The 25,809-nt window shown below is 36.4% G+C and overlaps 4 protein-coding genes across 5 annotated transcripts; 3 read left to right on the forward strand and 1 right to left on the reverse strand.

Annotated features, from left to right (window-relative positions):
- Positions 1-916: 916 nt before the first annotated feature.
- On the forward strand, positions 917-4,658 carry LOC105181781 (zinc finger protein 492). The gene is made up of 8 exons (XM_025302506.1): positions 917-1,510; positions 1,654-2,209; positions 2,437-2,701; positions 2,810-3,007; positions 3,085-3,252; positions 3,326-3,518; positions 3,589-3,846; positions 4,265-4,658. Exons 1-8 carry the CDS (start codon positions 1,388-1,390, stop codon positions 4,511-4,513), a joined length of 2,010 nt encoding a protein of 669 aa, XP_025158291.1. The 5' UTR covers positions 917-1,387; the 3' UTR covers positions 4,514-4,658.
- Positions 4,659-6,821: 2,163 nt separating this feature from the next.
- Positions 6,822-8,410, forward strand: LOC105181783 (pseudouridine-5'-phosphatase). Of its 2 annotated transcripts, none has more exons than XM_025302539.1 (4): positions 6,822-7,203; positions 7,390-7,608; positions 7,687-7,817; positions 7,984-8,410. In XM_025302539.1, the coding sequence occupies exons 1-4, from the start codon at positions 7,149-7,151 to the stop codon at positions 8,161-8,163; spliced, it is 585 nt and encodes a 194-aa protein (XP_025158324.1). In that variant the 5' UTR covers positions 6,822-7,148; the 3' UTR covers positions 8,164-8,410. The 2 variants fall into 2 exon arrangements, with proteins under 2 accessions (XP_025158324.1, XP_025158323.1); XM_025302538.1 differs by having other exon boundaries at positions 6,823-7,203; positions 7,687-7,919.
- Positions 8,311-9,442, reverse strand: ND-B8 (NADH dehydrogenase (ubiquinone) B8 subunit). The gene is made up of 3 exons (XM_011138772.3): positions 9,235-9,442; positions 9,043-9,149; positions 8,311-8,927 (listed from the first exon to the last, which is right to left on the reverse strand). Exons 1-3 carry the CDS (start codon positions 9,315-9,317, stop codon positions 8,839-8,841), a joined length of 279 nt encoding a protein of 92 aa, XP_011137074.1. The 5' UTR covers positions 9,318-9,442; the 3' UTR covers positions 8,311-8,838.
- A 2,166-nt stretch (positions 9,443-11,608) lies between these two features.
- Skeletor (DM13 and DOMON_DOH domain-containing protein skeletor) lies at positions 11,609-25,675 on the forward strand. Its single transcript, XM_025302531.1, has 16 exons — positions 11,609-11,760; positions 12,723-12,959; positions 13,828-14,097; positions 17,686-17,823; positions 18,650-18,722; positions 18,814-18,922; positions 19,506-19,668; positions 19,822-20,081; positions 22,104-22,203; positions 22,287-22,471; positions 22,643-22,936; positions 23,061-23,232; positions 23,797-23,990; positions 24,295-24,519; positions 24,897-25,067; positions 25,483-25,675. The coding sequence occupies exons 3-16, from the start codon at positions 14,013-14,015 to the stop codon at positions 25,498-25,500; spliced, it is 2,187 nt and encodes a 728-aa protein (XP_025158316.1). The 5' UTR covers positions 11,609-11,760; positions 12,723-12,959; positions 13,828-14,012; the 3' UTR covers positions 25,501-25,675.
- Positions 25,676-25,809: the final 134 nt, after the last annotated feature.

Here is a 25,809-nt window from a genome sequence, read left to right on the forward strand (position 1 = left end):
TGTAAAACTCGACATCTTAGGTGTATTATGGGAAATGCCAAGATCTAATTCTTTGTGTTGACGTAAGTGAAAGGAGAATATACATGAAAATACAGAAATCGAAATAACGATGTGTCAAAAATTCGTGGAAAACGTATATCCCGTAATACTCGTATATATGCGAGATAAATTAGCGGCGCGTCAAGACAAATATGTGTGTGTGTATATATTTGTTTAAGACGGTTAGTCAACTGCATTTGACACAGTGAAAAAATGCAGACTTTCGCTAACACACGCTGACGGAATGTTAAATAAACCATGTAGTTCCGGACTTTTTCACTTCTTTGTGAAACAAATGTAAGCCAATATGTTCGTAAAAATATAGTCTTTGTATTCTTGAATCCTAGAAATGTTTCATTTTTAAAATATCGTATTATCAATTCCTCGTTTTATAAGAATTCGACTAGCTAGATTTCGTTTTTAACAAAATCAAGCATTTAGCCTTTGTTACCAAATATTTGTTTTCAAGAATAAGGTAATAATTTTTTAAAGAAGATAATGAAACGATTGGTTGTTCTGATTTAATATTAAATAATTATTTTAACTGTTTTCTTATCCAAGTTAAAGTAACCGAAAAATTTGCATGTGAAACTGCGTCTGAGCAAATTCTTTTGATTGACTTACATCTACAAAAAACATTCTTACTATTGTCTTAATAAAGATTATAAATTCTTACTAAAAGCCATTTGATTCAGCAGTTCGCCTATTTCTTGCGAAATGGTAGCAAAAATTTATATATTGTAAACATTGTTGCTCCAATTTAAGACGGCCATGTTTGATTCTCAAGCGGCAATTTTTGTAACTACGTTCGACAATACTCGTCGATAAATAAGTGCAACCACGATACCAAGCGATGCATCTATAGTAGCGCGCATGCGTCCTGTATGCTCGCGGAATGTGCTGTTTTTTTTCTCCAAACAAACGCGACGACGAATATTCATGTTTTCGTTGGAACCCCAAAAGATATCCGAGTACGCGCGTCTTTTACAGTGCTACAGAGTGAAAGGAACAGTCGTTGTCAGTGATACAGTCGTCAATTGATCAGTGTTCTGCGAAACAGTAAGCCTTTTCTCGTTACATTTCAGCGCTCGATTCCTTCGACGACGACGAGCAAACGAACGAACGAATCAGCGAGCGAACGAGCGGAGCAAAGGAGCAAGCAAGAGGAACACAACATGTCCGCTGTCCAGGTTGGCGTCATCCGTGGAGTTCTTTTGTTTAAAAACGGCACGATGCGATGATACGTGCGCGATTGCGGCGTCCGGCAGTGTAAAGGAGCAACGCGATGCGTCGCGTGACGGCGGCGTACGATCTCGCGCGTACGATCATTTCGCACGTGCATTGAACGATGACGGAGCCGGAACTCTGCCGGCTATGCGCCGAGACCAAGGAGAATCTTATCGGGATCTATGACGCTGAGGGCCAAAAGCTCGCGATCGAGGCTAAGATTGCCAAGTGCCTGCAAATACAGGTAAAGATAAAATTGCTGCAACTGCTGCTCTGAAAAGCTCGATTTTATTATTATGTGGATATATATCCGATACATTTGGATTATTGTCAACTGATTATTGTCAACTGATTGATAATGATAATGATTATTATGATTGTGCATAGGTTCTAATAACGGATGGTTTGCCACTCACAGTTTGTATAGATTGCTGTGTTCTGTTGAATCAGTGCAGTGATTTCTTTGAGAAAACCAATCAAGCTCAAATATCGCTGAGACAACTGCTGATAGATACAAAGTCTGAGTCCCAACCAATAGAACCAAATATAGATTATGTGGAGGAAACTGTGGAGTTTCCAAAGGATGAGGGCAATAATAGAGAAGAGATAGTTGAATGTCAATTGCCTGGCAATTACATCAATGAGACAGTTAATACCTCAAATGCTTCTTACTTCATTGAGGAATATAAGGACGAATATAAGGAATATAAGGACGAAAACCCCCAAAACGAAACACAGGAAGCACAAGACAACACAAAACAGAAAAAGTGTAAGATACAGATAAAGAAGAGCTCTCCTAAACAAACTAAAAAAAGATTAAAAAAGAAGAACCAAATGCAAAAGATGGAGGAGACCGAACATCATATATCTTCTAGGATAGGAAAAAAACAAAATGATGCAACTATGACAAATAATTTGAAAATTGTTGATAATTATATACCTGGTAAGAATTGTGTATATATATATATATATATAATAGTAAGATATATGTATATACATATATATATATGTATGTATAAAGGACATGAATAATATATAATTTTACTTTATATTTGTTTTATATTGCTTTTTGCGGTTTCATTAAAATTATGAATGTTATAATTAACAATTATATAGATTATTTGCAAATCTAATATAACATTTAATATTTTTAACATAATTTTAATACAGACACAGAATCAAAATTAGAAGTGATAGAAACACGAACAGTGGAAACAACAAAACAAAAGAAAAAGACAGAAGGTTTAGAAAGATATCCTTGGCTATGTACAGATTGTGATGATAAATTGCCGAGCTTAGAAGCGCTAGAGGAGCACCATGAAACTGTGCACAATCAACAAGCTAAGTACATGTGTGTACAATGTTGTAAAGTCTATGATAAATATTATGGGTTTCTCACTCATGTCAAGAGGCACAAGAATAAAGCAAAGTTTAGGTATGAGTTATTCATCCAATATTGTTATATAAGACAGTCATATATAATTGTACTTATTAATAAAATTAATATTAATTGTACTTATTAATAATACTTATTTACATCTAGTTGTGAAGATTGCGGAAAGTCATTTGTACATAAAAAGGTTTTGGACTCTCATAAAACAATACATAGTGAAGAACGACCATATGTATGCCAAACCTGTGGAAAAGCTTTCAGACAACAAAGTGCTCTGTATATTCATAATCGTTGCCATTTACCCGATACTGTGAAAAATAGATATCCGTGCGATCAATGCGATAAGAGGTTGCATAAAATATTTCTTCCAAGATGATTTTATTTCACCAAATGCCTTTGTACTGATTAGCAAAATTAATTTTTAGGTTTTCTACGAAACCTAATCTTGTTACGCACAAGCGTATTCATTCCGGCGTGCGGAATTTCACGTGTGATCAATGTGGCAAGAGTTTTATACAGAAAGGAAATTTGGAAGCTCATTTCTTGACCCATTCGGCAGACAAGCCGTTTAGTTGCACTCAGTGTCCAAAAGCGTGAGTCGATAAATCAAAAGTATAATCTAATATTACATAATTTGCCATCAATAAAATTATAATAAAATTACAGATTCAAAACGCAATTGCAATTAAAAAAACATGCAACAGTGCACACTGGTGCAAAGCCACATCAATGTGCTGTTTGTGGAAGAACCTTCAGGGAGAAAGGGACTTTAAGAGAGCATCACAGAATTCATACTGGTGCGATGCCATTTACCTGCGAGTTTTGCGGAAAGTGTTTTCGTTTTAAAGGAATATTAACTGTAAGTTTATAGTTATCGCTTTTAATCGCTTCATGTTTTTTCTAAATTTAAGACAATTGTTTCGTTATAGACCCACAGGCGACAACACACCGGAGAACGCCCCTACAGTTGTTTAGAATGTCAACATCACTTCACAAATTGGCCAAACTACAACAAGCATATGAAGCGTCGTCATGGAATTAATACTTCTCACACCAAGCATTTAGCTAATAATCAGCAGCAATTGCAACAGCAACAATCAACAGCACAAACGCAACAACCTCAAATACAGCAGCCTTCCGCAGAAAATTCACTCTCTGTACCTCAAGGGGAATCAACTACAGTACAAGTAGATATAAATGTTCTTTTATTGGCAATAAGAGATTGAAATTCGAGTCAGTATGAGTCCATAAAACAGATTAAGAATTATTAAGACAGTCATAAATTTAATATATGAAGCATAAAATAGTATATAAAAAGTCGATATATTATAAATTTAATCGTAGAAACATAAATCAAGCTAGTTTTGACTTAACATCAGACTCTTCAAATTTATTAATCATAGAAAGAAGTATGTGTTAAAATTATCTTGTTTAACTAAAGATCTTAAAAAGATAAGATTATCACAATATATTTAAAAATATAATCTTTTTTTCTATATAATCTAATTTAAAATATCACATGAGAGATAGATTTAAGTTGTTTCAAATAATAGTTTATATATATTCAATAGGAGAACAAAATTTTAATGATTATTACTTTCTCAGGTGATACAAGCAGTTCCTCACGCTTCGGCATCGCAGCCGATAGTCATTCAAGCTATTCCAACAACCACTATTCAAACTTTTCAAAGTGATGTCACTGGTACCGTTCAAGAAGCGGTGTTTAGGAACCGAAATACGACATATTTCAACGCAATGCCAACCGCATTGCAAAATTTTCTGCCAACGAACCTACAATATAACTTCTATAGCATTTCTAATGTTACAGAAAACGACTTAATGCAGCATAGATAAAATTATTTGCTCAAACTGAGCTTACATAAAGACAACTATGTCTTTGTGCTGATTAATAAAAAACAAAAAGATTGAAAATTATTCGTGCTTGATAATTATGTTACTAAAAAAAAAAAACATGGATTTGGTAGAAAAAAAATATATTTATGGAACTGGTACAGAAGTTATAATAATATAGATATTTGTCTATTACGTTTAGTCAATTATTTTGTAAAGTTAATTTTTCTTTGTTTTAAAATGATAAATTTTGTAAATATCTCGTTGAACAAAAGATGAAATATTGGCACAAACACATAGGCATTAGAAAAACGTAAAGAATTTGTTGTACGATTAATATCAATCTCTTGTATAGAACAAAGCCATAAATTAAGTATATATATAAACGATATATAACGTTTTATATATATATATATATCATTAGTAATATTATATATGAACTGTACATACATATACTGTTTAGCTACATTTATTATAAAATACATTTCATAAATGCAGAGATTTTTGATTGTAATAAAAATATATAAGGTAATTTTAATTTATGTGCTCTGCATACACATGTTACCCATATACATGATATGACTGAAGAAATCTTCCTTTTATTATATATGTGTGATATATATCTAAAACATTGTTTTTATTTTAAAGTTTATAGATAATATGCACAATATAAACATATTAAATATTCTATATCGATATTATTATTAATATTATAATTAATTTATATGGATTACATTATGAAAACTTTTAAAAATGTCAAATTATGAATTCTATTAGGGATTTGAATAAGTTCTCGCTGTTTTTTCGTGAAAATGAATGCTTTATTTAAAAAATAATTAGTAAAGAACATGTCATTGAAAGTATTGTTCATCGCTAGCCACTACTTTCTCCCATCTTTCTAGCAGCATACGAATACCATGTCGAAAGAACGACTCATCTTTTGAGGTTATCCACGAATCGACCCATTTTTTGGTATCTTCATAAGAATAGAAGTGCTGCTCAGCCAGGTCATGAGTCATCGATCGGAACAAGTGGTAATTGGAAGGTGCAATGTCCGGTGAATACGGCAGGTGGGATAGGACTTCCCATTTGAGCGTTTCCAAATAGGTTTTGACCGGTTTTGCAACATGCGGCCGAGCGTTGTCATGCTGCAAAATTACTTTGTCGTGTCTCTCCTCGTATCGCAGCCGTTTTTCCTTCAATGCTCGGCTCAAACGCATCAATTGTAGTCGATAGCGATCTCCTGTGATGGTTTCGTTGGGTTTGAAGAGCTCATAATATACTACACCCAACTGATCCCACCAAATACAGAGCATGAGCTTGGAACCATGGATATTCGGGTTATCGTAGTGTATCCACTTTTCACAGCCAGTCACGATACAATCTAAAAAACCTTTTCTTTTCTGTCGTTCGAGCAGCTGTTCACACGTGAAAAAACGCCATTCGACGTCTCTCGGCTTCAATTTGTACGGCACCCAATTTCCTTGCTTTTGAATCATTCCTAATGCTTTTAAACGTTTGGCAATTGTTGTGTGATCAACCCCTAATGATTCTGCAAGTTCATTTTGCGTCTGACATGAGTCTTCATCGAGTAATGCTTCCAATTCTTCGTCTTCAAACTTTTTCGGTGCGCCAGAACGTTTTTTATCTTCAACATCAAAATCATTATTTTTAAAGCGTTTAAACCAATCTCTGCATGTTGTTTCCGACAGAGCATGGTCGCCTTAAGTCTCCACAAGAATTCTATGTGCTTCAGCTGCGGAATTTTTTTAAAAAAAGTAATGCAGTAAAATTTCTCGCAAATACTCTTTTTTTTGGCACGAAATTCGACATGTTTAATGCTATGAAAAAATATATTTACACTTCGGCGGAATAACATATACTGTCACTTCGAGCCTAATGCAGTGTTGCTAGATGCAATATATTGCAACGCTACAGCGCATGCGTGAGATGACGTAGCTCTACGAAAACATATGCCAATGACGGCAATAAAGCGCATCATAGGGTTCATGAAGGGGCCCGCGCTATCCATCTGTCGGGAAACAGCGAGAACTTAACTTTCAAGTCCCTAATATTAGCTAAAAATGAAAACCAAATTGAATATGAGTTTAGTAGCTAAGAGCAAATCAGTCATATTGACTGATTAATGGTCTCAATACTTATTCTAGTAAGTTAAACAGTTTTTATTTCAAGCATTTTTCAGAAAAAAACGCATCTGTGAATAATTTGTTTTTTTATAAATATTATAATTATAACGTAATTCTCAGTATATTTTGGTTGAAAAGTCTGCTTATTTCATCAGTTTCTCTCAATTTCATCGAGAGGTCTCGGTAGACCCTTCTATAGGCCCTTAAAGGGTTAAAAAGATTCGTGCTTGGGAATATCAGGAATCGAGGTCGCAGAGAGACATCTAGTATCGTTCAATATCGTATCTGCACATGACGACATCGTATCGCAAAGGTTATATTTTAGCCGTCTTATCATGAGATATTAATAGTGTCAGTGACGTTTCCAAAGTAGTTCCAGATATATTTGTATTTTCTGGATAACTTGACAGATTTTCTAAGAACTTTCTATAAAATTTCAACAAATTTGACATTCGTGGATAATTTAAGGAGAATAATTAACGAAATTTGTGATGGATTTCAAGAAAGTTACTCATTGCATTTTCGATATGGATGGTTTGTTACTGGGTAAGGAAGTTTTTCATTTATAGGTGATTTTTATGTTATTTAACAAAAAATGACTCTTGCATTACCTGAAATTTTACTCTACCTTCTGTAACAGATATCACAATATTTTTTATCTTTCATTCAGAAATCAAGAGTTCTTTTTTGTCATAGAAAAATGATTGATGATTTTTTCTTGTATCTATACAGATACAGAAACATTGTACACAGTGGCATACAATCGTGTGACTCAAGAATTTGGAAAAACATATACTTGGCAACATAAGGCAAAAATTATGGGATTTAAGAGCACTGATGCTGTACAAACTATAATAGACATATTAGAACTACCAATCATGGTGCAAGAATTTGAGGACAAGCTTACTACTTTGTACCAAGAACTATTTCCTCAATGTAATCTTATGCCAGGTAATTAAAAGTTATCACAATAAAGTTGAAATTTAGCATCATATTATAACTGATTTTTGTGACAATGTAATTACATAGGTGTGGAGAGACTCCTACGACATCTCAAAGAAAACAATATACCTATTGCACTAGCTACAAGTTCAAGTCAAGAAAGCAGTGACCTGAAGACCCAGAGATGGAAGCATATATTTGACTATTTCGATCATAAGGTATATGGTGGTTCTGATCCTGAAGTTCCGCAAGGAAAACCAAGTCCAGATATATTTTTAATTGCTGCAAGACGTTTCCCTGACAATCCTGATCCTTCAAAGGTTTGTTTCAGAGTTTAATGTGCATTCATTAAATCAAATTTATCTATCTATTCATGTATTGCAGTGCTTAGTCTTTGAAGATTCACCAAATGGAGTACAAGCTGCTATCGCTGCTAAGATGCAAGTGGTGATGGTGCCAGACCCTCAACTTCCTAAACAACTCATGAAAGATGCTACACTGGTTTTAAAAAGCCTAGAAGACTTTAAACCAGAGAGCTTTGGATTACCCCCAATTATAGCATGAAATTATTCAACTTAATTCATGAAAAAAACATTAGATGATTTAAATACAACTTAAGGAATGGATGTAACTTAAGAAAATTATCATACAAGCAAGGAATATAAAATAGAAGCCTGCTGGCAGGTTCTCCTTATTGCCAAGGAGATCTGATTGATGTACATAGATTTATTTCAGAAAAACCATAAGAATGTGTTACATCTCGAGATACATATTTTCATACATAGATAAAAAGAATTGTCACTGCCTGACATAGAAGAAATAATGGAACCTATACGGCTTATATAATATTTATATAAGTTATAAGATCTCCTTCATATCTTTATTGAATATTAAGTCCATTTATATTCATTAGATACATTGAGTTACTACTTCCATAAGATTTATTTTAATATTTCTTATAACCATTGAACTGAACTTTAAAATATTGCACAGACATATAAATTACAAAAGAAAATAAATATTTTTTAACAAAAACAGAATAACCACTCAGTATAATTTAATGGCTTATCATCTTATATAATCCATGAATACCTAGCATGTATGCATGAAAGGTACACATTTTTTTTAAGAAATAACTTTTATATCTTAAAAATGAACCTTTTAATTGATTCAACTGACTATTTTATTAAAATACTATGCATATATAGCATGATACATATTTATCAATACAATTTATATCTATTTCTGAGATGCTAATTGTCGAACTATCCCAAATACATCATCAGATTTTAGATTCGACAAAGATGCGCAACGTTCTGCACCATATTCTGCAAATTCAGTATTATTTTAAAATTAATAAATTAGCATTACAAGTGACAAAATTTGAATAAAAATAGAGTATAGTTTCTTAAATTATGATGGCATCAATATAATTTTACGTACCATAACGCGCATACAGTTTTGGTTCAATCGATGAGCATTCTCTAATTAAAATGGGAAATGTTGGGTTATTTTTCTTCAACGATACATACTGTTGCTCGATGAAATCTCTGCAAGATGCATATATAAAAATGACAAGATTGCAATAAGAATGAATCACTTCAAACGCTTCTGTCGTCGTTTATGACATTTTACCTAACGCCTTGACTAGATTTAGACGTTTGGCACAGAAGGATTCTCAACTCTTTCAAATGCTTTCCGAATTTTATAGTAGCCATTTTTCAATAGTTAAAAACCTTAAACATGTAACCTCATCACAATTTGCCAATGACTGTATTTTCGAGGTTAGGCTCAGTAGGGATGGTTGAAGATGGTCGGTAATGTCACGACACTTTTCTTGACTACTGGCTCTTTTGGTAATCGATCAGTTAAAAACTTCGTTGATGTCGCTAGTTTGCAATGCACTGAGAAATCTTTACCGTGTACTAGCGCCTCTCTAGCAAACGTTGCGTTTGCGAACGATAAGATGAAATAAATATGGAGTATAGGAAGAGATGCAATTTCGCAGAAATGAAGAATGTTATTGCGTGTTAGGTGGGTGTACACGTATCTATGATGTATAAAATATTGAAATAATTGTAAATATCAAAATGAAAGATGAAATTATATTGAATTAAAATATACGCATATACTGTTACATGCATATGTACATACATGTATGTTATATTTATATCGTTTTAAATTCGTATCATTTTTGGACTTTGAAAGTAACGTCTTTTTGCACATGCAAAAAATACAGATCGATAATCTTCCATAGTTTATTCTTATACGTATTTTATTCTTTTTATGTCGTGATCTCTCTCTCTCTCTCTCTCTCTCTCTCTCTCTCTCTCTCTCTCTCTCTCTCCCCCCCCTCTCCCCCTCTCTCCCCTCCCCCTCCCCCCTCTCTCTCTCTCTCTCTCGTCCTTATTGTTTCTTTTATTCTTTCTTCTCGTATATTTTTTTCATATTTTCCTTGTTCTCCAATATATGAAAAATAATGCTACAACAAGTTATGTTATAATTTTCCTACAATAGATTTTAAAATAATAATTAATTTTAGGAATAGAATATCTTTCCATATATATAAGAATTGATTTTTAATAATAATTTTTGTGTATCAAAAACTGAAACAAGATTTTTTTTTTAATCTTTCAATTGTTATGTAAACTGTACGGTTTTTCTTATTTAAAGTCGCAAATTATGTTTTTCCTTTTTTTTGTATTCATTATATAATATAATAGTTAAATGTCAAAATTTAATGCTAAATTAATAAACGGAGCACATATGTGTACTTCGCTATACGCAGATCTATGCATTGTGATGCGATTGTGTGCAGGTCAAGGTGTTCGAGTGAAAGTACGAAATATCAGCAACCACTGAATAAATCTTCTATAAGAAGCTGGGCGGACGTTTGTATAGAATTATTGCGCCAAACATACGATTATGCAGAGGTACAACATGATATTATCTTTCTCTACGCATCTGATAACTGTAACAATTTCCTTTTATCGCGTAATTATTTCCTGAGATATCTTAATGTGCGAAGTTACACATCGTATATGCGCACATTTAACATATACTTGATTCTCGCGCGCGGATTATTCTGCGCTTATATTTATTTTTATAATATTAACATATATGTATAATTCTCGCAACTGTGTCGTCGAATATTGTTTTTCGAAACTAAGTAAGTAGCCAATATTTTGATTCGCGACTTCTATAAACAGAGATCCTGATTTTTCGTCTCTAAAGTAATTTAGGATAAGAACTTGAATAATCCAGTTGTACCTGTTGCACTTTCTGCAGAAACCTCATTCTCACATCTATCCTTTCTCGATATTGCGGCAAGAGAAGAGCGACGTTATTGCGTAAAGAAACGCTGTTTTTGCAACGACGCGCCGGTCCGACTTATTTAATAGTTTAAAGTTCGATCTTTTGAATTACATAAATCAATATTCATTGTCCCATGGGATAGAGAAAGATGTTTCATTTCCTGTATGTATTTTTTTAAATTTTCCGCGTAACTCTCATTCTTATGAATTTTTAATTAATATTAAGCGATATTACTACGCGAGGACAATATTTTTATCGTTTAAAGAATGATTTTTGCTTGATTTTATATTTGAAATGAATGATTGCTCTTTTAAGTAATCATTTTAATTAATAACAACGATACAACGCGCTCTCTTCTCTTTGCACTTACTTCACCCGCTTAACACGCGTGTGTTTAACGACTCTAATTATTTTAATTATGCGTTGTTCATAGCATTCATCTGGAGAAATAGGCATTAACATGCGTGCGAACGCTTTATTTTTACATTTCACAAACAAGACGATAACTGTCTTCCGTCATTGTTTCTACAACATCAATTACTTCCTAAAGTGTGCACGATATATACATATATGTACAACTTTCTCGAGTCTGCAATAATTTTTCAACAAGTCAAACATGCAGTATAATGCAACAGTAATTTCTTTATTATTCCAGACCGTTACAATCTTCCAAGATAAAGCAATCAAGAAATAGTATGGAACTTGATCCATGCAGGCAGACTACCACTTATGGATCAGTAATCATGATTTGGCTTCAGCAATCCGCAATTTACCTATATGACGAACTTTCACTATTCTCATCTCATTATGCTAGTGGATAGTCATCTATAATCTTCGTCTTCTCAGGTAAGCCTGATCGCTCTTGAAACCCGATGACAAATCGTACACGTGCGTTTTCGCTGAATGTCTTTCTTTTCCCAGAAGTTCGTTAAATTCTAAAATAGCAGTTCTATTGTCTTCGGGTAAAATTTGATATCGGTCTGTGTTTTTAAGGAACAAAGATATTGTAAAGCTTATCGTAAAATGTAGCGACACAGGAGGTATATTATAATATTTTTAAATTGATTACATAAACATCCTCGTTAAATCTGTTGTGAATGTTTAAAGTGTTTACGTTATCGTGAATCGTTACAACGTAGTGCAATGCCGTTCGTATCATTACGCATTCGAATGAATTATATATTCATCAGTATATTCATCGGTGACGCGTAGTGCGAAAGTGTGTATGGGACTAGACAGCTGGTTATTCTGTAAGAACTACTAAGTGCCTGCCAGCACCTATGCGAAGAAGGAAGAGGACTTTCGCTCGTTTGGTAACTGACTGTATGCTTCTGGACATAAATTCAAGCGCTCGTACTCAAGCTTCTTTTAAAAAGTACATTTGTCATTTTTCTTGTTCAATCAACTTTCAGCGTAGCAAAAACATATCTCGTGCAGATATTGTGCTACCAGTTACGAATCATATCATTTCCGGATGCAAGACGAAAACGAAGCGGCAGCAATTCTTGAAAATACCTCCGATGACTTTAAGTTTTTATACGATGACCTTTGTTTCAGGATAAACATGTGATGAAGTTATTTCACACTCACTCGGTCTCTCTCTCTCTCTCTCTCTCTCTCTCTCTCTCTCTCTCTCTCTCTATCTATCTATCTATCTATCTATCTATCTATCTCATCTCCCTCTCTCACTCTTTTTCTCTCTTTGTCTCTCTGTTTCCCGCTCTCTCTCATCTGGCGGTGTAATGATAATGAGGTGAGATGCGAAAGGCGAGACGAGACGAGGTAAAAATGAATAAGACGGTTTTTAGGTTGGATCGAAACTTCTTAGCTTCTGTACAAGCGCAATACCAGCCCGCATACCAGTCCATCCATGAAAAAGTGGAAAGCGTAATCCGCAGAATATTTCAAATGCTGATAAAAACAATTTAAACCGCAACATTTAAGCAAATAGGTTAAGCTGTGCCATTTGCTAGTTTTCGCTCTGTACATGGATATAGAGCGAAAAAAAATTTCGAATATAATATTTTGACGTTAGGAGCAATAAGGTAAGACAATTATAATTTTCTATATTTTTTAATAATCTCTGACAAAATTCTATCCTTTTTTGAATTCAATATTGAATTAACAGTTAGTAAATTATTAATGGAAAGTCATATCTATATTTACAATAATGAAAAAGATAAAAAAAGGAGAGGGAAAGAGGGTCAGGAAAAGAAAAGGAAGAAGAAGAAGAAGGTGCTCATTGAGATACCGTCTAATTGCATCTCATTGTGCCGTGTTGCAAAATGAATATCTCGACTCGACGACAACTGCATTACATCGTCTAAAACCATATTATTATATATCATTTTGTTGTAATCGTCAGGTTTTTGCACGATCACAGAGAGGATCGACTCGTTCTCATTTTCATTAATTATTGCTCGAATCTTAATTAATGAGAAAGATATGAATCCGTGTTATCAGCAGGGTGTTCATATAGATCTAGAATGCTAATTCCGGGCATAAAAATAATCACATGTTGCAACATGTCCGAGCGACGTGTTAGAAGCAACTTCAAACGATGTACTCACTCGGGAAATATTCACCAAGCCTAGATAAGAGTCGTACAAAGCGTGATGGGGTAATGCACGTCGTCGTGACAACGTCATGATTATACGTAATGTAGTCAAATTTGTCACGTAATTACGCCACCTTCGGACGCAACGTCTGGTAATCCAAAGCTTGCACCCTTCTTACCTTGCTCCTCTTCTTAGAGTTAATTTTCTATAACGTAATAGCCTAACTATCTTTAATCCAAATGTGCAATGTACATTCTCTATATAATTACTCATCTACAGAAATATTATTTTTCAGTAACAATGTATGAAAAATTAATCGCCGAATCATATGAAATTTGACAATCGGGAATTGCAGGTGAGACGCGGCGATAAGACTTTTACCTAGGCGCGAAAAGCTGAAAAGTCTTTCCCATGAGAGAAAGATAGAGAGAAAGGAACGGGAACGGTGAAGCAAGGCGAGCCGGTGATCGCGTAGTGGGATCAACAAAGTTACCTGGATCGACAACAGATACTTTTCTCGGCAGTAACCATCAAGACACCATGACGACACGATCACTCGCATCGTCCCCAACGCGACCGTCGGCTATCGGTCTAATCGCCGCGCTTCTTCTTATTGTGGCAGCACGTAAGTTTTTCCAACTTTGATTTAAACAATTTTGGATATGATAGAAGAAGAATCATCTTTTACCCCTTGCACCTTCGCAAGGGACGCAGAACGATACTCTGTCTCAATGATATGATGACAAGAACTTGAGTCATGCATTCGATTGGTTAAAGTATTTTTGAATCATAGATTTATATACAGCTATTACAACGTGACGTAGTGAAGTATAATCAACTAAAAAATATTTCACGGCCAACTTTACGGTTTTTTCATTTATCTTAAATTCTCCAATTTAGGATATCATTAAAAGATCGTGTATTGATTATAATAAACAATAATTGTTACATAGAACCGAAGTCTCACGCTCGCGATCGAGACTTTCTTGGTATATTAAGTGACGTCCTTGATGAAAAGTGAGGGGATTAAAGACTCCATGGTATTGTAATGGTATAGAGTTATCGTCGAGATGTTATCTTCGTCGTAACATACACAAAGTTGCAGGATGCCAACAAACTTATATTATGGACGTGATATTGATCTATAAATTCAGTCTTTGCATTCATAATCTATATAAATCGATTCAAATCATTTGGCGACTTTTCAAGCGAATTTTGACTTGAGATAATTTACTTATAAAAGTATTTTCATCATATCATTTATTCAGGCTAATTAAGATATCCGCGATTTCGCAGCAGGCTGTTTCGTTGTCTACTCTACTTACCGCTAACTTGCGGCTTCGCATGCTGGGACGATTTCACGCTTCGTGTTTTTGCGCGCACCAATTTTAACGCATACTTTAGAAAGCAACGAGAAATTATACGATACTAACATGCAATTAGCAAACGCTTAATCTAAAAACTAATGTCCGCTTGCCAGCCTCGTGTTTCGTAATAGAAAAAAGATAAGTCAGTCACATAGAAAATTTAGAAAAAAGTAGAATTTCTTCTTTTAGGGATAAATTCTTCGGATGTTTCTTTTGCGATAAAAAATTAAAATGCTCGCATTTATATGTGACATTTACTTCGTGAATTTGGATAATCATCATCATCATCATCATTGCGATGAGACATTTTCAAGCGAAAGTTAGAGTCCAGTGTCCCGGATGATCTATTAACGTTATAAACACGTTATAAAGTCGTGTACGTGTACTGATGCGGTATATAGGATGTAACTTAAAATACGAGAGACATTTCAGAGATAAATTTGATGAGCACATGTGAGATATCAAACATTATTTATAAATAATAACGAAGCAAGTGAAATTATATTATAATACTTAAATTTATCAACTGCATCACATAAAACTCTATAATTCGGAAAGAGGGCCAAATCTGACGTATAATCTGACTATACAAACTTATTTCATCATCTTTAAATGACAAATTTTAAGTGCCTGCTGTATTTCCCTTATGTTAAATTTATATCTTGTATATGGAAAAGTGGAGGAACTCGGATAAAAATGAATATGGAAATCTATCGCGAACGCACGAGTCTGTACGCGAAGAAGACAACGGATGAAAACGAAAGGGCGATAACATCGCGTCGGCGGACCTCCTGACATTTCCAGGCTTCCAGCAGGAGGTGAAAGCGGGAGGCGGATAACCGTAATTGGCCATCCGTGTATAATACAAGTTCCGAGTCCGCAACGTCGCAATCATGCATATATGAGGATAGTCGGTTGTTAGTCCAAAATATTTGAGATGCGCGATAATGTCGATCGCGACGCGGCGCGTCACTCGAATACCGATCGAAAATAATATTTCACATTTAATCTCGCAAGTCCCGCTTGTCTTGCGAGATGCTGTCTTATCTCACAATGTTGCATAATTATGCTCTATTGTTTGTAAATTGAAATTTTTACAAGCACGAATTTTCTATAAATAGGAAAATTCACAAGATCCTGTAAATCTCTTCAATCTAGCAATTAATTCACTTCTCACGCTCTAAATCGACAATTCAGTACAAGCATCTTCTATAATTATGTGAAAACTCAGACATACACTAAAGAGTACCATGTGGAATATTTTTTATCTGTTTGTAAATAGTTGAATATTTTGACATGGTGACATCATCGCAAAAATTCAAAAGATTGTAAATTTATGATTCACGTAGAAGACTAGTAACATTATTGAAATCTCATGAATCATATTAGCACAGAATGAATTCCTTATCAAACTAAAAATCCATAAATTAAATTTTTATTGATTGACCTTGTTTATTTAATTATTCATGAGATGCGTTATAGACGATATAATTCCTTGATTTTACACATAATATTGACTGATCTACGTTAAGTGGATTTAGGTTGTCTTGCAAAAGTTAATTTTTACAATTTCTCAATTTAATTTGTTTTTCAACATTCAAATTAATCTAATCACAGATTCTTAGAAAAGTGAATTACACTATCAATATTGTTGCACCGAACCCCTCAGTCGTTGAGCAGCATTAGTTTTATGATTATACAATGCAACATTCCTCTTTCTATCATTCCTAACATCTAGAACGCACTGTCGCTGCGTCAGTAACATTCTACTATCCGTATTCGACGAATCTCTCGCGGAAACGCATGCAACTGTGCGACCTTGATTAATGCGCGAAGCATACCAATCTTTGCTATCCTGACGTTTCTGGATGGATGATAGCCGTCCTTCTACGGAATTCTAACGGTACACGGGCAAGCAAAGGGTTCGATTTAACGAGGTAGCCAATAGAACGTAACCAATGTATCCGATCCTACGTTCTGTCAACGTGCGGCCTTCGTTTCGAAGCGCGATACTTATTTTAATACATGTGGTACGTGTAACGCAAACATACGAGTTAGTTTCGTTAGTCGATTCTGAAAGATAAAGTATCCGTTACCGTTACCCGCCGGCTGCCGTACTTGGACGAGGACGTCTATCAGCGGTCTGTGACGAGGAAGAGACACAAGTGGAATACATTATTCTAACAAACTCGATGAGCTCGCATACACGCATTATTACGTGCAATACCGGTTCTTCAGCGAGTTCCTGTAACCGTTCGTGTAACCATCGTCTGTCGGACGATAACGCGACTAAATGGTATGCGGAGGTGCATGTGAATGTCATATCCTCTTACTGTATAAAGAGTAGATTCATGGATTTCATGGGTTTTAGTACGGTGCACGCTCGCGTATACGCTTTTTCTAGTATTTTGTTTTATTCTCGACAATCAACATAATGTTATGTAAATAGTTGATAAGTAGATAATCGGTTATACACTTGTAACATCGTATCTTATTTGTTGTTAATCTCAACATAATTATGCTAATTCTGTAATGATTTATCATTGGCTGCTTTTAAATAGTTATGTATATGTAGAGTATAGATGCAAAAAGAGTAGTAAAAAAACGTTCGACAAGTTTGCTAACTAAAGACAATTTCTATTTACATATTACGCTCTGTATCATGATGTATTTATTTTGTTTTTCACTCTGTGTAAATTAATTATTATCCTCCACCGCCCGATTCTTCGGGTATTTCATCGGTATTTGTACTCCGTTTGTATTAATCGTTTTTTATATATCATATGCATAGTTTGGATTGCTTTATTTAACGGTTATTAATGAGTATGTATTTTTTTTCTTTGCAGAAATATGTAGCGGAGCGTATTATGGCAAACTGATCGGTAAACTGTCTGAACTTCATCATGGCGTGAGTGGCGAAGTCTATGCTGTCGATACAAGGACATTGTATATCAAGGATTTCACTTACGATGGTGAAGGTCCCGGTAAGTGCATCGTGTCGTGATAACGACAACATTTTTTTGTCATTTTATTTAATTCGATTACCAAGAAAAACACTTGCAATTGTCAATCAACGGTACTTTTAAATATTCATTTATAATTGACGATAGTTGTAACAATTCATATTTAATTTTGATCTTTGATATTATCCGTGAGAAATTACTAAGTGATCCCAAAATCAACAGTGTATATTAGCCGTGGCACCCGTGCCGTGCGCATGAACGAAAATTGTTTCACGCGGAAATATTTCAGCGATTGATTTTATGCAAATACTTTGCATTTGTTTTTCCACTCATTAAATCCTGGAAAGATGCAAAAAAATTGCGGGGAAACTTTCCCTCGGCCTGATAGGCTGACCGCAATCGATTTCTGTGCCGGAAAAACTTTCCCGAATCTCTCTGGCACGCGTATTCGTGACGTACTAACAACTCCACTGACTGCTCGAGATGTTCGTTCCCGATTAATGAGATATCTAGATGCTTAGTAGAGCTTCACAATCTAAAACCGTGCAGCACGTTCCCTACCATCTACCTGTTTGAGCCAACTTGTTCATTGATAAAAGGAACTTGATGTAGGATTGCCTTACGTAAAAATAAAGCTCGTAGCTTGTTAGATCAAGGGAAATTTCTCAATTAGAACTAAAAATGATGAAGGACATTTAAGAAATATGCGTCGGAATTTTTTCTATTTTAATTTACTTCAATAATCTTTCTGCACTTAAAGATACGCTACCTCTCTACAAGTAAACGAAAATTGAAGTAAACGAAAATCGTAAAGATAATATTAATAACGAGAACATCGTTCTTCCAGCTGCCTTCTTTTATGCCGGAAGTAGCAAGAGTCCAAACAGCAATGGATTCCGAGTTCGAGATGAGCACGGAACGTAAGTAAAACCGACATGAAAATATGTCTAATATTAATCTCGGTGTTACCGTTTTTTGTTCGGAGTGTTAATTTGTCCCTTTGTCCAATAGCACGAACGTCCTTAAGCGCTACCGGAAGAAGGATATCACACTGACCTTACCGGACGGCAAAACCTTGAACAACATCAAATGGTTTTCGGTCTGGTGCGACGAATTCTCAGTAAGTAACAGATATGCGCTCATGACCTTGGTGCGTGTGATATCGGTTGTACTTGCTCGTCACGCGAAACCGGTATCATTTTCTCGAAGTACAACTTTCACCCTCGTACTTAACAGCCGCTTGAATCCGCGTGTCAAGTGAATGGAATACGGCATACATAACTCGATGAAACGCCACGCGATCGTAATGGCTTCGGCATACATTCGAAATTAGCAAGGGGCTCGTTTGTATAATTGTCGATAAGATCTCGTGATATTCGCAATTCAAAATTTTCGTCATTCACAAGTGCTGAAATTGACTTGTTTAGTTGGGCCAAGCATTTCTTCCCATTTATTCGATTAATGTTCGCAGTAGAATTTTATAGTAAAATTAAATGAATTATAATGAGATTTAGTGAATAAAAAATTAGGTGTTATCATATGGTATTATATAAATGCATAAAAGTTATTTTTAGAAAACTATTTTTACAGTTACTTGAATTCGTTTTGAATTTTCATATATAAATACGAATATTACAAACATTTTCGTATTTTATACTATTACGTGAGATATATTCATCTCATAAGAAATAACTTCTGTTTAGGTAAACTTTGGTGATGTCAAAATACCACAAGGCTTCGATTACCCAAAATCGCAAAAGTTAAAGGCGTTAAATGGCATACATGGTGTCAGTTCAGAACCTATTGTTATCGTAGATGCTCAAACCCTTCTGATACCTAGTTTCAGCTACGATGGAGAAGCTCCTGGCAAGTAACTTTGCCATTTATATTATGTGAAAATTATAATATAATTTCGATTATACAATTATTATATCACATCTCTCTTTTTCTCTGTCTTTCTCTCATGCATACACACATACACAAGATGTTAGAATTGATAAGTATGAAATTGTCCTACAGATGCCAAGTTCTGGGTGGGTCCCGGTCCGTCACCTACCTCGCAAGGCATCCGAGTACCCGATGAGAACGGGAAGGAGCAGCCGATGCGTCGTTATGATCGCAAAACGATAGTCCTGACATTGCCGGGTGACTTAACCGTCCATCAGCTCGGCCATTTCGGTGTATGGTGCGAAGCCTTCGCGGTGGACTTTGGCCACATACAAATTCCGCAGAACCTGAACGTGCCGCCTTCTCTCAAAATGCTGGGGGTTTCGCCGCAAGTATGATATAAATTTTATAAAATATATTACACACGTATCTCATAGAAGTAGAATGGGGTGAAGAAATGTTTTAACATATAGCTTATAGTGCACTGTGCATCGTATTTATATCTATTTATCGAACAGTTATTACGACTGATGTCGATCAATTGTTCGCGATGGAGACGTTTATTCTCTTTTGTTTCCTTCTCCTTTATACAGGATCGTTTGATTTCAAGTAATATTTAATTTTTCGACAAACTATATGTTAGTGATTATCAAATCTGCTTTCAAAAGAATTTTGAGTTTCAATATATGTATCGTTACGACTTTTGTAACGGCAAACGGTATAATTTCTCAATCTTATGTTTAATTAATAGCTTTTACATAGGCAAGAGTAGGTAGATAATTAAGATCGATACGTGTATGCAAAATTTACCTTCCGTATTTTTATTTTCTTCCTGAATCCAATCATCGTACTATTAAAGAGCTCGGCAATAAACAGAAGATAATTTAAAAGTAATATCGACGAAACCTTCGACAAAAATATAAGCTCGGTTTCACGGTTCCTCAACACGAACTCGCGTTGCTTCTCTGAACATTTCAGGCTAATTCCCTCCTACAATTTCATCATAAAACGTCGATGCTTATCCATCCCGTTCGTTTTCCGAGTGAACGGATCCTCATTCTTGCACTGTGACTGATATGGATAAAACCCTGTCTCTGTCCTTGTGTTGCAGAACGTGCATCGCGGAGGGCAGGGACAGTTGGGAGCGCTAAGTGCATATGAGATCTCTTCTTTCGCTTCCTCGTCGCCTTCCCCCCTCGCTATCTCATTCGCGAGCTCGCTCTCGCAACACCAACGTCCAACGACTTATCGGCCGCTCCTCCGCCGGGACGATCAGATCCAAGTAGTCCAAGCCGTGGAGCCTCTAATACCCAAGACCCCTCCGCAGCCGGAGGATTCGCACGTCGTGCAACTTCATCAGGCGCAATTGCCGGCTTATACGGCCTCCGCCGATCTCGCGAATCAGTATCAGGGACATTATGGCACGACTGACGGTGCGTCGTCGACGTCCTCGTATCGCCAACCGTTGTCGCGCTCGCGCACGCGTATCGAGCCGCAGCAAAATTCGTACGCTAGGTTCTTGCACTTCCAAGGTGATAGGAGAGTCGACTCGTTCGTGCGTTATTGATCGCGATGATCAAGCGATGACGCGTCAACGCGATTTTTCCTCGGCGAGTACATATACTCTATGTGAACACATAAATCCTTCGCTTATTCCGCACCATTCTGTTAAGAATATGATTTAAATTTCGAATTTGCCAAGCATTTGTTTAGAAACTGTTGTTCTCACGTTGTTGTTTGGGAGGGACGAGGAGGGAAGGAAAAGGTATTGAATAACAAATATTAAAAACGAAGAATTTAAAAATTTATTTGATTATATATAAATGCGAAAAATTTGCATCAACAGGCTGATAAGTCGTTGTTAATTTTATCTTATGATGAAAATTACTACAGCAGTTGCTTGTATGCGTCGTCTAAGTTCGCATACAAAGTTTTTAATAATCGTGGTAATAATTAGGAATTTCTTAAATGCCCATTAAAAAATATGCTTTAATTAATATTTCATCTAAGAAGGCCTCTACTTTAACTGGGGAATTAAATTTTTACATTCGTGTATGTATATATATGTACGCGTGTATGTGATATATATATATATATATATAACATGTACACATATAACATATATGTACATATACACACATATATATCCGTTTATGCGCGTATTGTAGACTATATTTTTGATATATTTTTGTATTCATTTTCTATATATAAATATTGTGTATTATACATTAAATAAATATATTTTTTACGATTGAAGCTTTGCATGTATTCTCAATCACACTGTTTTAAGCATTAGCTTTTTTTCTACGAAAATTTCTAATGTTGAGTTAACGTTGCAGATTTGATGAATGAGCGAACTCAGTTTTGCGCGAGTTATTTATTATTAAAATAAATGCTCAACGGTGTGATTTCAGTCGAAACTGAACTGCGAAGTTCTCGAGGACAGCTTAGCTTTTGAGGTACGATGGGCAGTGGCCGGAGATAGCATAGTTATTCAGCTCGTAGCAAAACTCGGTAAGTATATACCATTTATGTCAATGTATGTTAAATTACATTTTTCTGGTGCATGATTACAAGGTTGAATTTATTTACGGTAGACGCTGGACAATACATGTCTTTCGGATTATCCACAAACAAGGAAAAGAGCGTAATGATCGGCGGCGACGTCGCCGTAGCCTGGGTTGACAAGCAAACATTACAAGGGTACGCCATAGATTATTTCTTAGAAGGAAAATCTCAGTGCTCAGGACGTCGTGGTAGCTGCCCAGATACGCGTATTCAGGTACACACTAATAATAAATAACAATTTTATTTTATACTTCAGAATATAAGATTGTAAATGACGCATTTCAAAAGAATTCAATGTTTTAGAATTAGATTTTAAAATATCTTGTTTCATACATTAAGAACACAGAATTGGCTGTAATAACAAAGTGATTCGTGATTCTTTCAGGAAAACACACAATCGGTGCGATTGCTGAATGCTGCGATAGTGAATGGCTACAGCATTGTTATGTATCAGAGACCGCTGAAAGCGAGCGACGAATTGGATCTCCCGATACTGACGAATAGATCGCAAGCGGTGATCTGGGCCATCGGGCCATTAAACGAGAGGCAGGAGGTCAGTTTTCATCACACCGCTTATTTGAAGACCGATCAGTTCATTGAGTTCGGGAGACCACCCGCGTGGAATTGCCCTATGCCTGAGCAGGATCAAGCTTTATCTTATGGTGACATTAATGGAACGGTAAATAACAATCAAATAAGTCATCATCAGTTCCTTTCCTCTGATATCTGACTTCAAGGAAATCGACATCGGATAAATTACTTGGGTGTTACTTTATTTCATGAAAAATGGTGTGTTGAAGCAGCAGTTGACTATTACTACAAGAAGACCTCAACGTGTACCGGCGACTCCTGCACCGGCGCCTACGAACGATGCTTGGGAAATACCACCGATTCAGTGTTATGAGCCTGAAGACGGCATATTTTATGCACAGATGGGACCCACCGGAGGAAAACACGGTTACCCAGCCATTACTGGTAAAGAAATACATGCTCACTGATGCTATAACGCTAAAGAAGTTTGCGGCAATCTCTCCATTTCGTTCCAGGAATGTGAAGAATGTAAAAGTGTTCCGCTTCTCGCTATATGCTTGGCTGCGCGTTTATATAAATTATTTATATATCGTAGAATAAATAGTAAAAAGAGAAATCCGTGCCGAGAAAGAGTATCACTCACTCACAGCGCGGATAAAATCTCTTTCGATACAAAATTACATTTAGATGATATTGCGCGGGTAAGCTGTAACTTAAGTCTAGAAACGCTATTAAGCTTTCATAAGCATTTCAAACTTTTTCGGCGCTTTCTTCTCGATATGGAAAGTCGCGCATAAATCTTATTCGTTATCTGATGTTTACATCCGTAACTATAGACGTTTAACGATTTAGTTATGCTTCGGCAAGATTGATTGAAATTCGCGCGGCGTCCAATCTGTCAGGCGCGCACGAAGAAGCCAATTCATCGAGAAAGTCCTCAAGCGAATTGCAAAAACGTCGCATCGCATCCGCATTGATACAAACCGGTCTCCGCTTTACTTTCTCCAGGACACGTCGGCTGGGGAATCTCCTGGTACATTAACGGACTGCTGATACCCGAGATTAACGTGGTGCGCGGCAAGAAATACACTTTCGTCGTAGAAGCTGGCTCAGATCCTGACACGCCAGCGCGTTATCACCCGTTCTATATCACGGATGACCCAGTGGGCGGCTACCAGCATAAAACGCCCGAGGAGAAAGCGGTAAAACCATATTGTTCATCGAATATTCTCGAAATATATAAACAGAATTTCAAAGTCTGCTAAATTAAAAACTAAACTAAATTAAACAAATACTAGTTAAAGTAACCGATATAAGTTTTCCACGTTACCGTACGGCTTCTCTTGTATTTCCTCATTATTTACTATTATGATTCTTAGATAAGTATTGTTGGTAGACATATACACGAGAACTTAACTTAGATTAACAACTCAACAGATGCACTGGTTAAGTGGTTAAACGTGAATTAATGATTTCTAATACGATTCTCCTCATTGTATTTAACAGAAAGTAAAGATATTTGCCGGCGTGCGCCGACAACGCGGCACAGTTCGTCCTACGGGAGTAGGGCGTCTTTGTAATTGGTTACCAGACCAAAATCAACCACACGCGGACGAATTCGCTTCCTTCGGAGCTTATCAGCGTACTTTAGTTCTCGAATGCGATCATGGTGAACCTGGAATTGTTGAATGGATACCAGATGAAAATACGCCCGACACGGTATATTATCAGGTAAAATCGTTCAGTCGCTCAGTGCGATGTTATGCTGCATATTAATACAAAAATTTTGAGAACACCGTTAGTAGGAGAAAATAAAGTTGCCAGACATCTAGATTTCATCTGGACAGTTCAGATTTTACAATCACTTTCCAACTTCGTTTAGCTAATATAAAAAAAAAAGAGTTAGATTATATTAATTATTTCTTGTCCATTGGTATATCCTTGACAAAAATATATTTTTACATATTACATTTCCAGTTTCCTTTTTGTTGAAAGTCTATCTAGATTTGTAGGTGTTTAAGTCTGACAACCCTAGGAAAAGAAACATTATAGAAACTGTCTCAGGACACTTGCAAGCAGGCTTCACAATCAAACGCGTGTCTTTCCAGTGCTTCACGCATCGTTATTTAGGCTGGAAAATCAACGTTCACGATAGCTGTGACGTCGACGAGGCGTCGGCAGGCAGCGAGAAGCATGAGGTTTACGCGATACCGCAGGATCAGAGGCCGGCGAAGGATCAGGATCTAGAGTACAGCGCCAGTATAGCCGTAGCGAGCAAGGTAACGCCAACGGCGGAGTTCCTTCATCAACATCATGTACATCATTCTCACCATGATCATGGCCATCGTTACGCCCATCATTCGACGACTAACCCCGCCAGCAAGCTAAGCGCCTCGCACCATCCGCAACTACTAACGAACAATAACAATTACGATCGCTTGCAATCATCATCGTCCGAGATTACATACGGTGGCGACGCGGCTAATGTAATCGCGCCTCCTCATCCCTCGTACGAGGCACGTCTGAAGGACGCGCATCACGTTGACGAGGAAACTCTGCAGCAGCAGCGACTGACAGCAACAAGTACTCATGAACAATCATCACACCTTCACACCGGTCACCCGCGATTCACGGAGCTCGTGCCGGAGAGCCAGCAGCAATCCACTAACCAGCAATTGTCTAACCTCGTTGCAGATCACCAACGACCATTGAGTCAAGGATCAAAGCTGCCTTACGCGGCGGCCAGCATGCAGCAGCTACCGTACACCCGAGCGCCGCATCATTACGCGAGCAATTACCATCACTACGTGCGCCATCAGCTTCCGCCTCATCGTTATCATCATCAACCCGAACAAAGGACCCAACTGATGATCATCCGACGCCCGACACTAACGCGTCGTCCGATGTTGCAGACGCTACAGACCACCGGTGTGATCTCGACGGGCACGCTGTCGTTGCCGTTGCCATTACCGTTACCGTTGCCGTTGTCGTTGCCACCGCGGCCAATCTTGATCGAGCGGA

The sequence above is a fragment of the Harpegnathos saltator genome, unplaced genomic scaffold (assembly GCF_003227715.2).
Source record: "Harpegnathos saltator strain DR-91 unplaced genomic scaffold, Hsal_v8.6 scaffold498, whole genome shotgun sequence".
Lineage (NCBI taxonomy): Eukaryota > Metazoa > Arthropoda > Insecta > Hymenoptera > Formicidae > Harpegnathos > Harpegnathos saltator.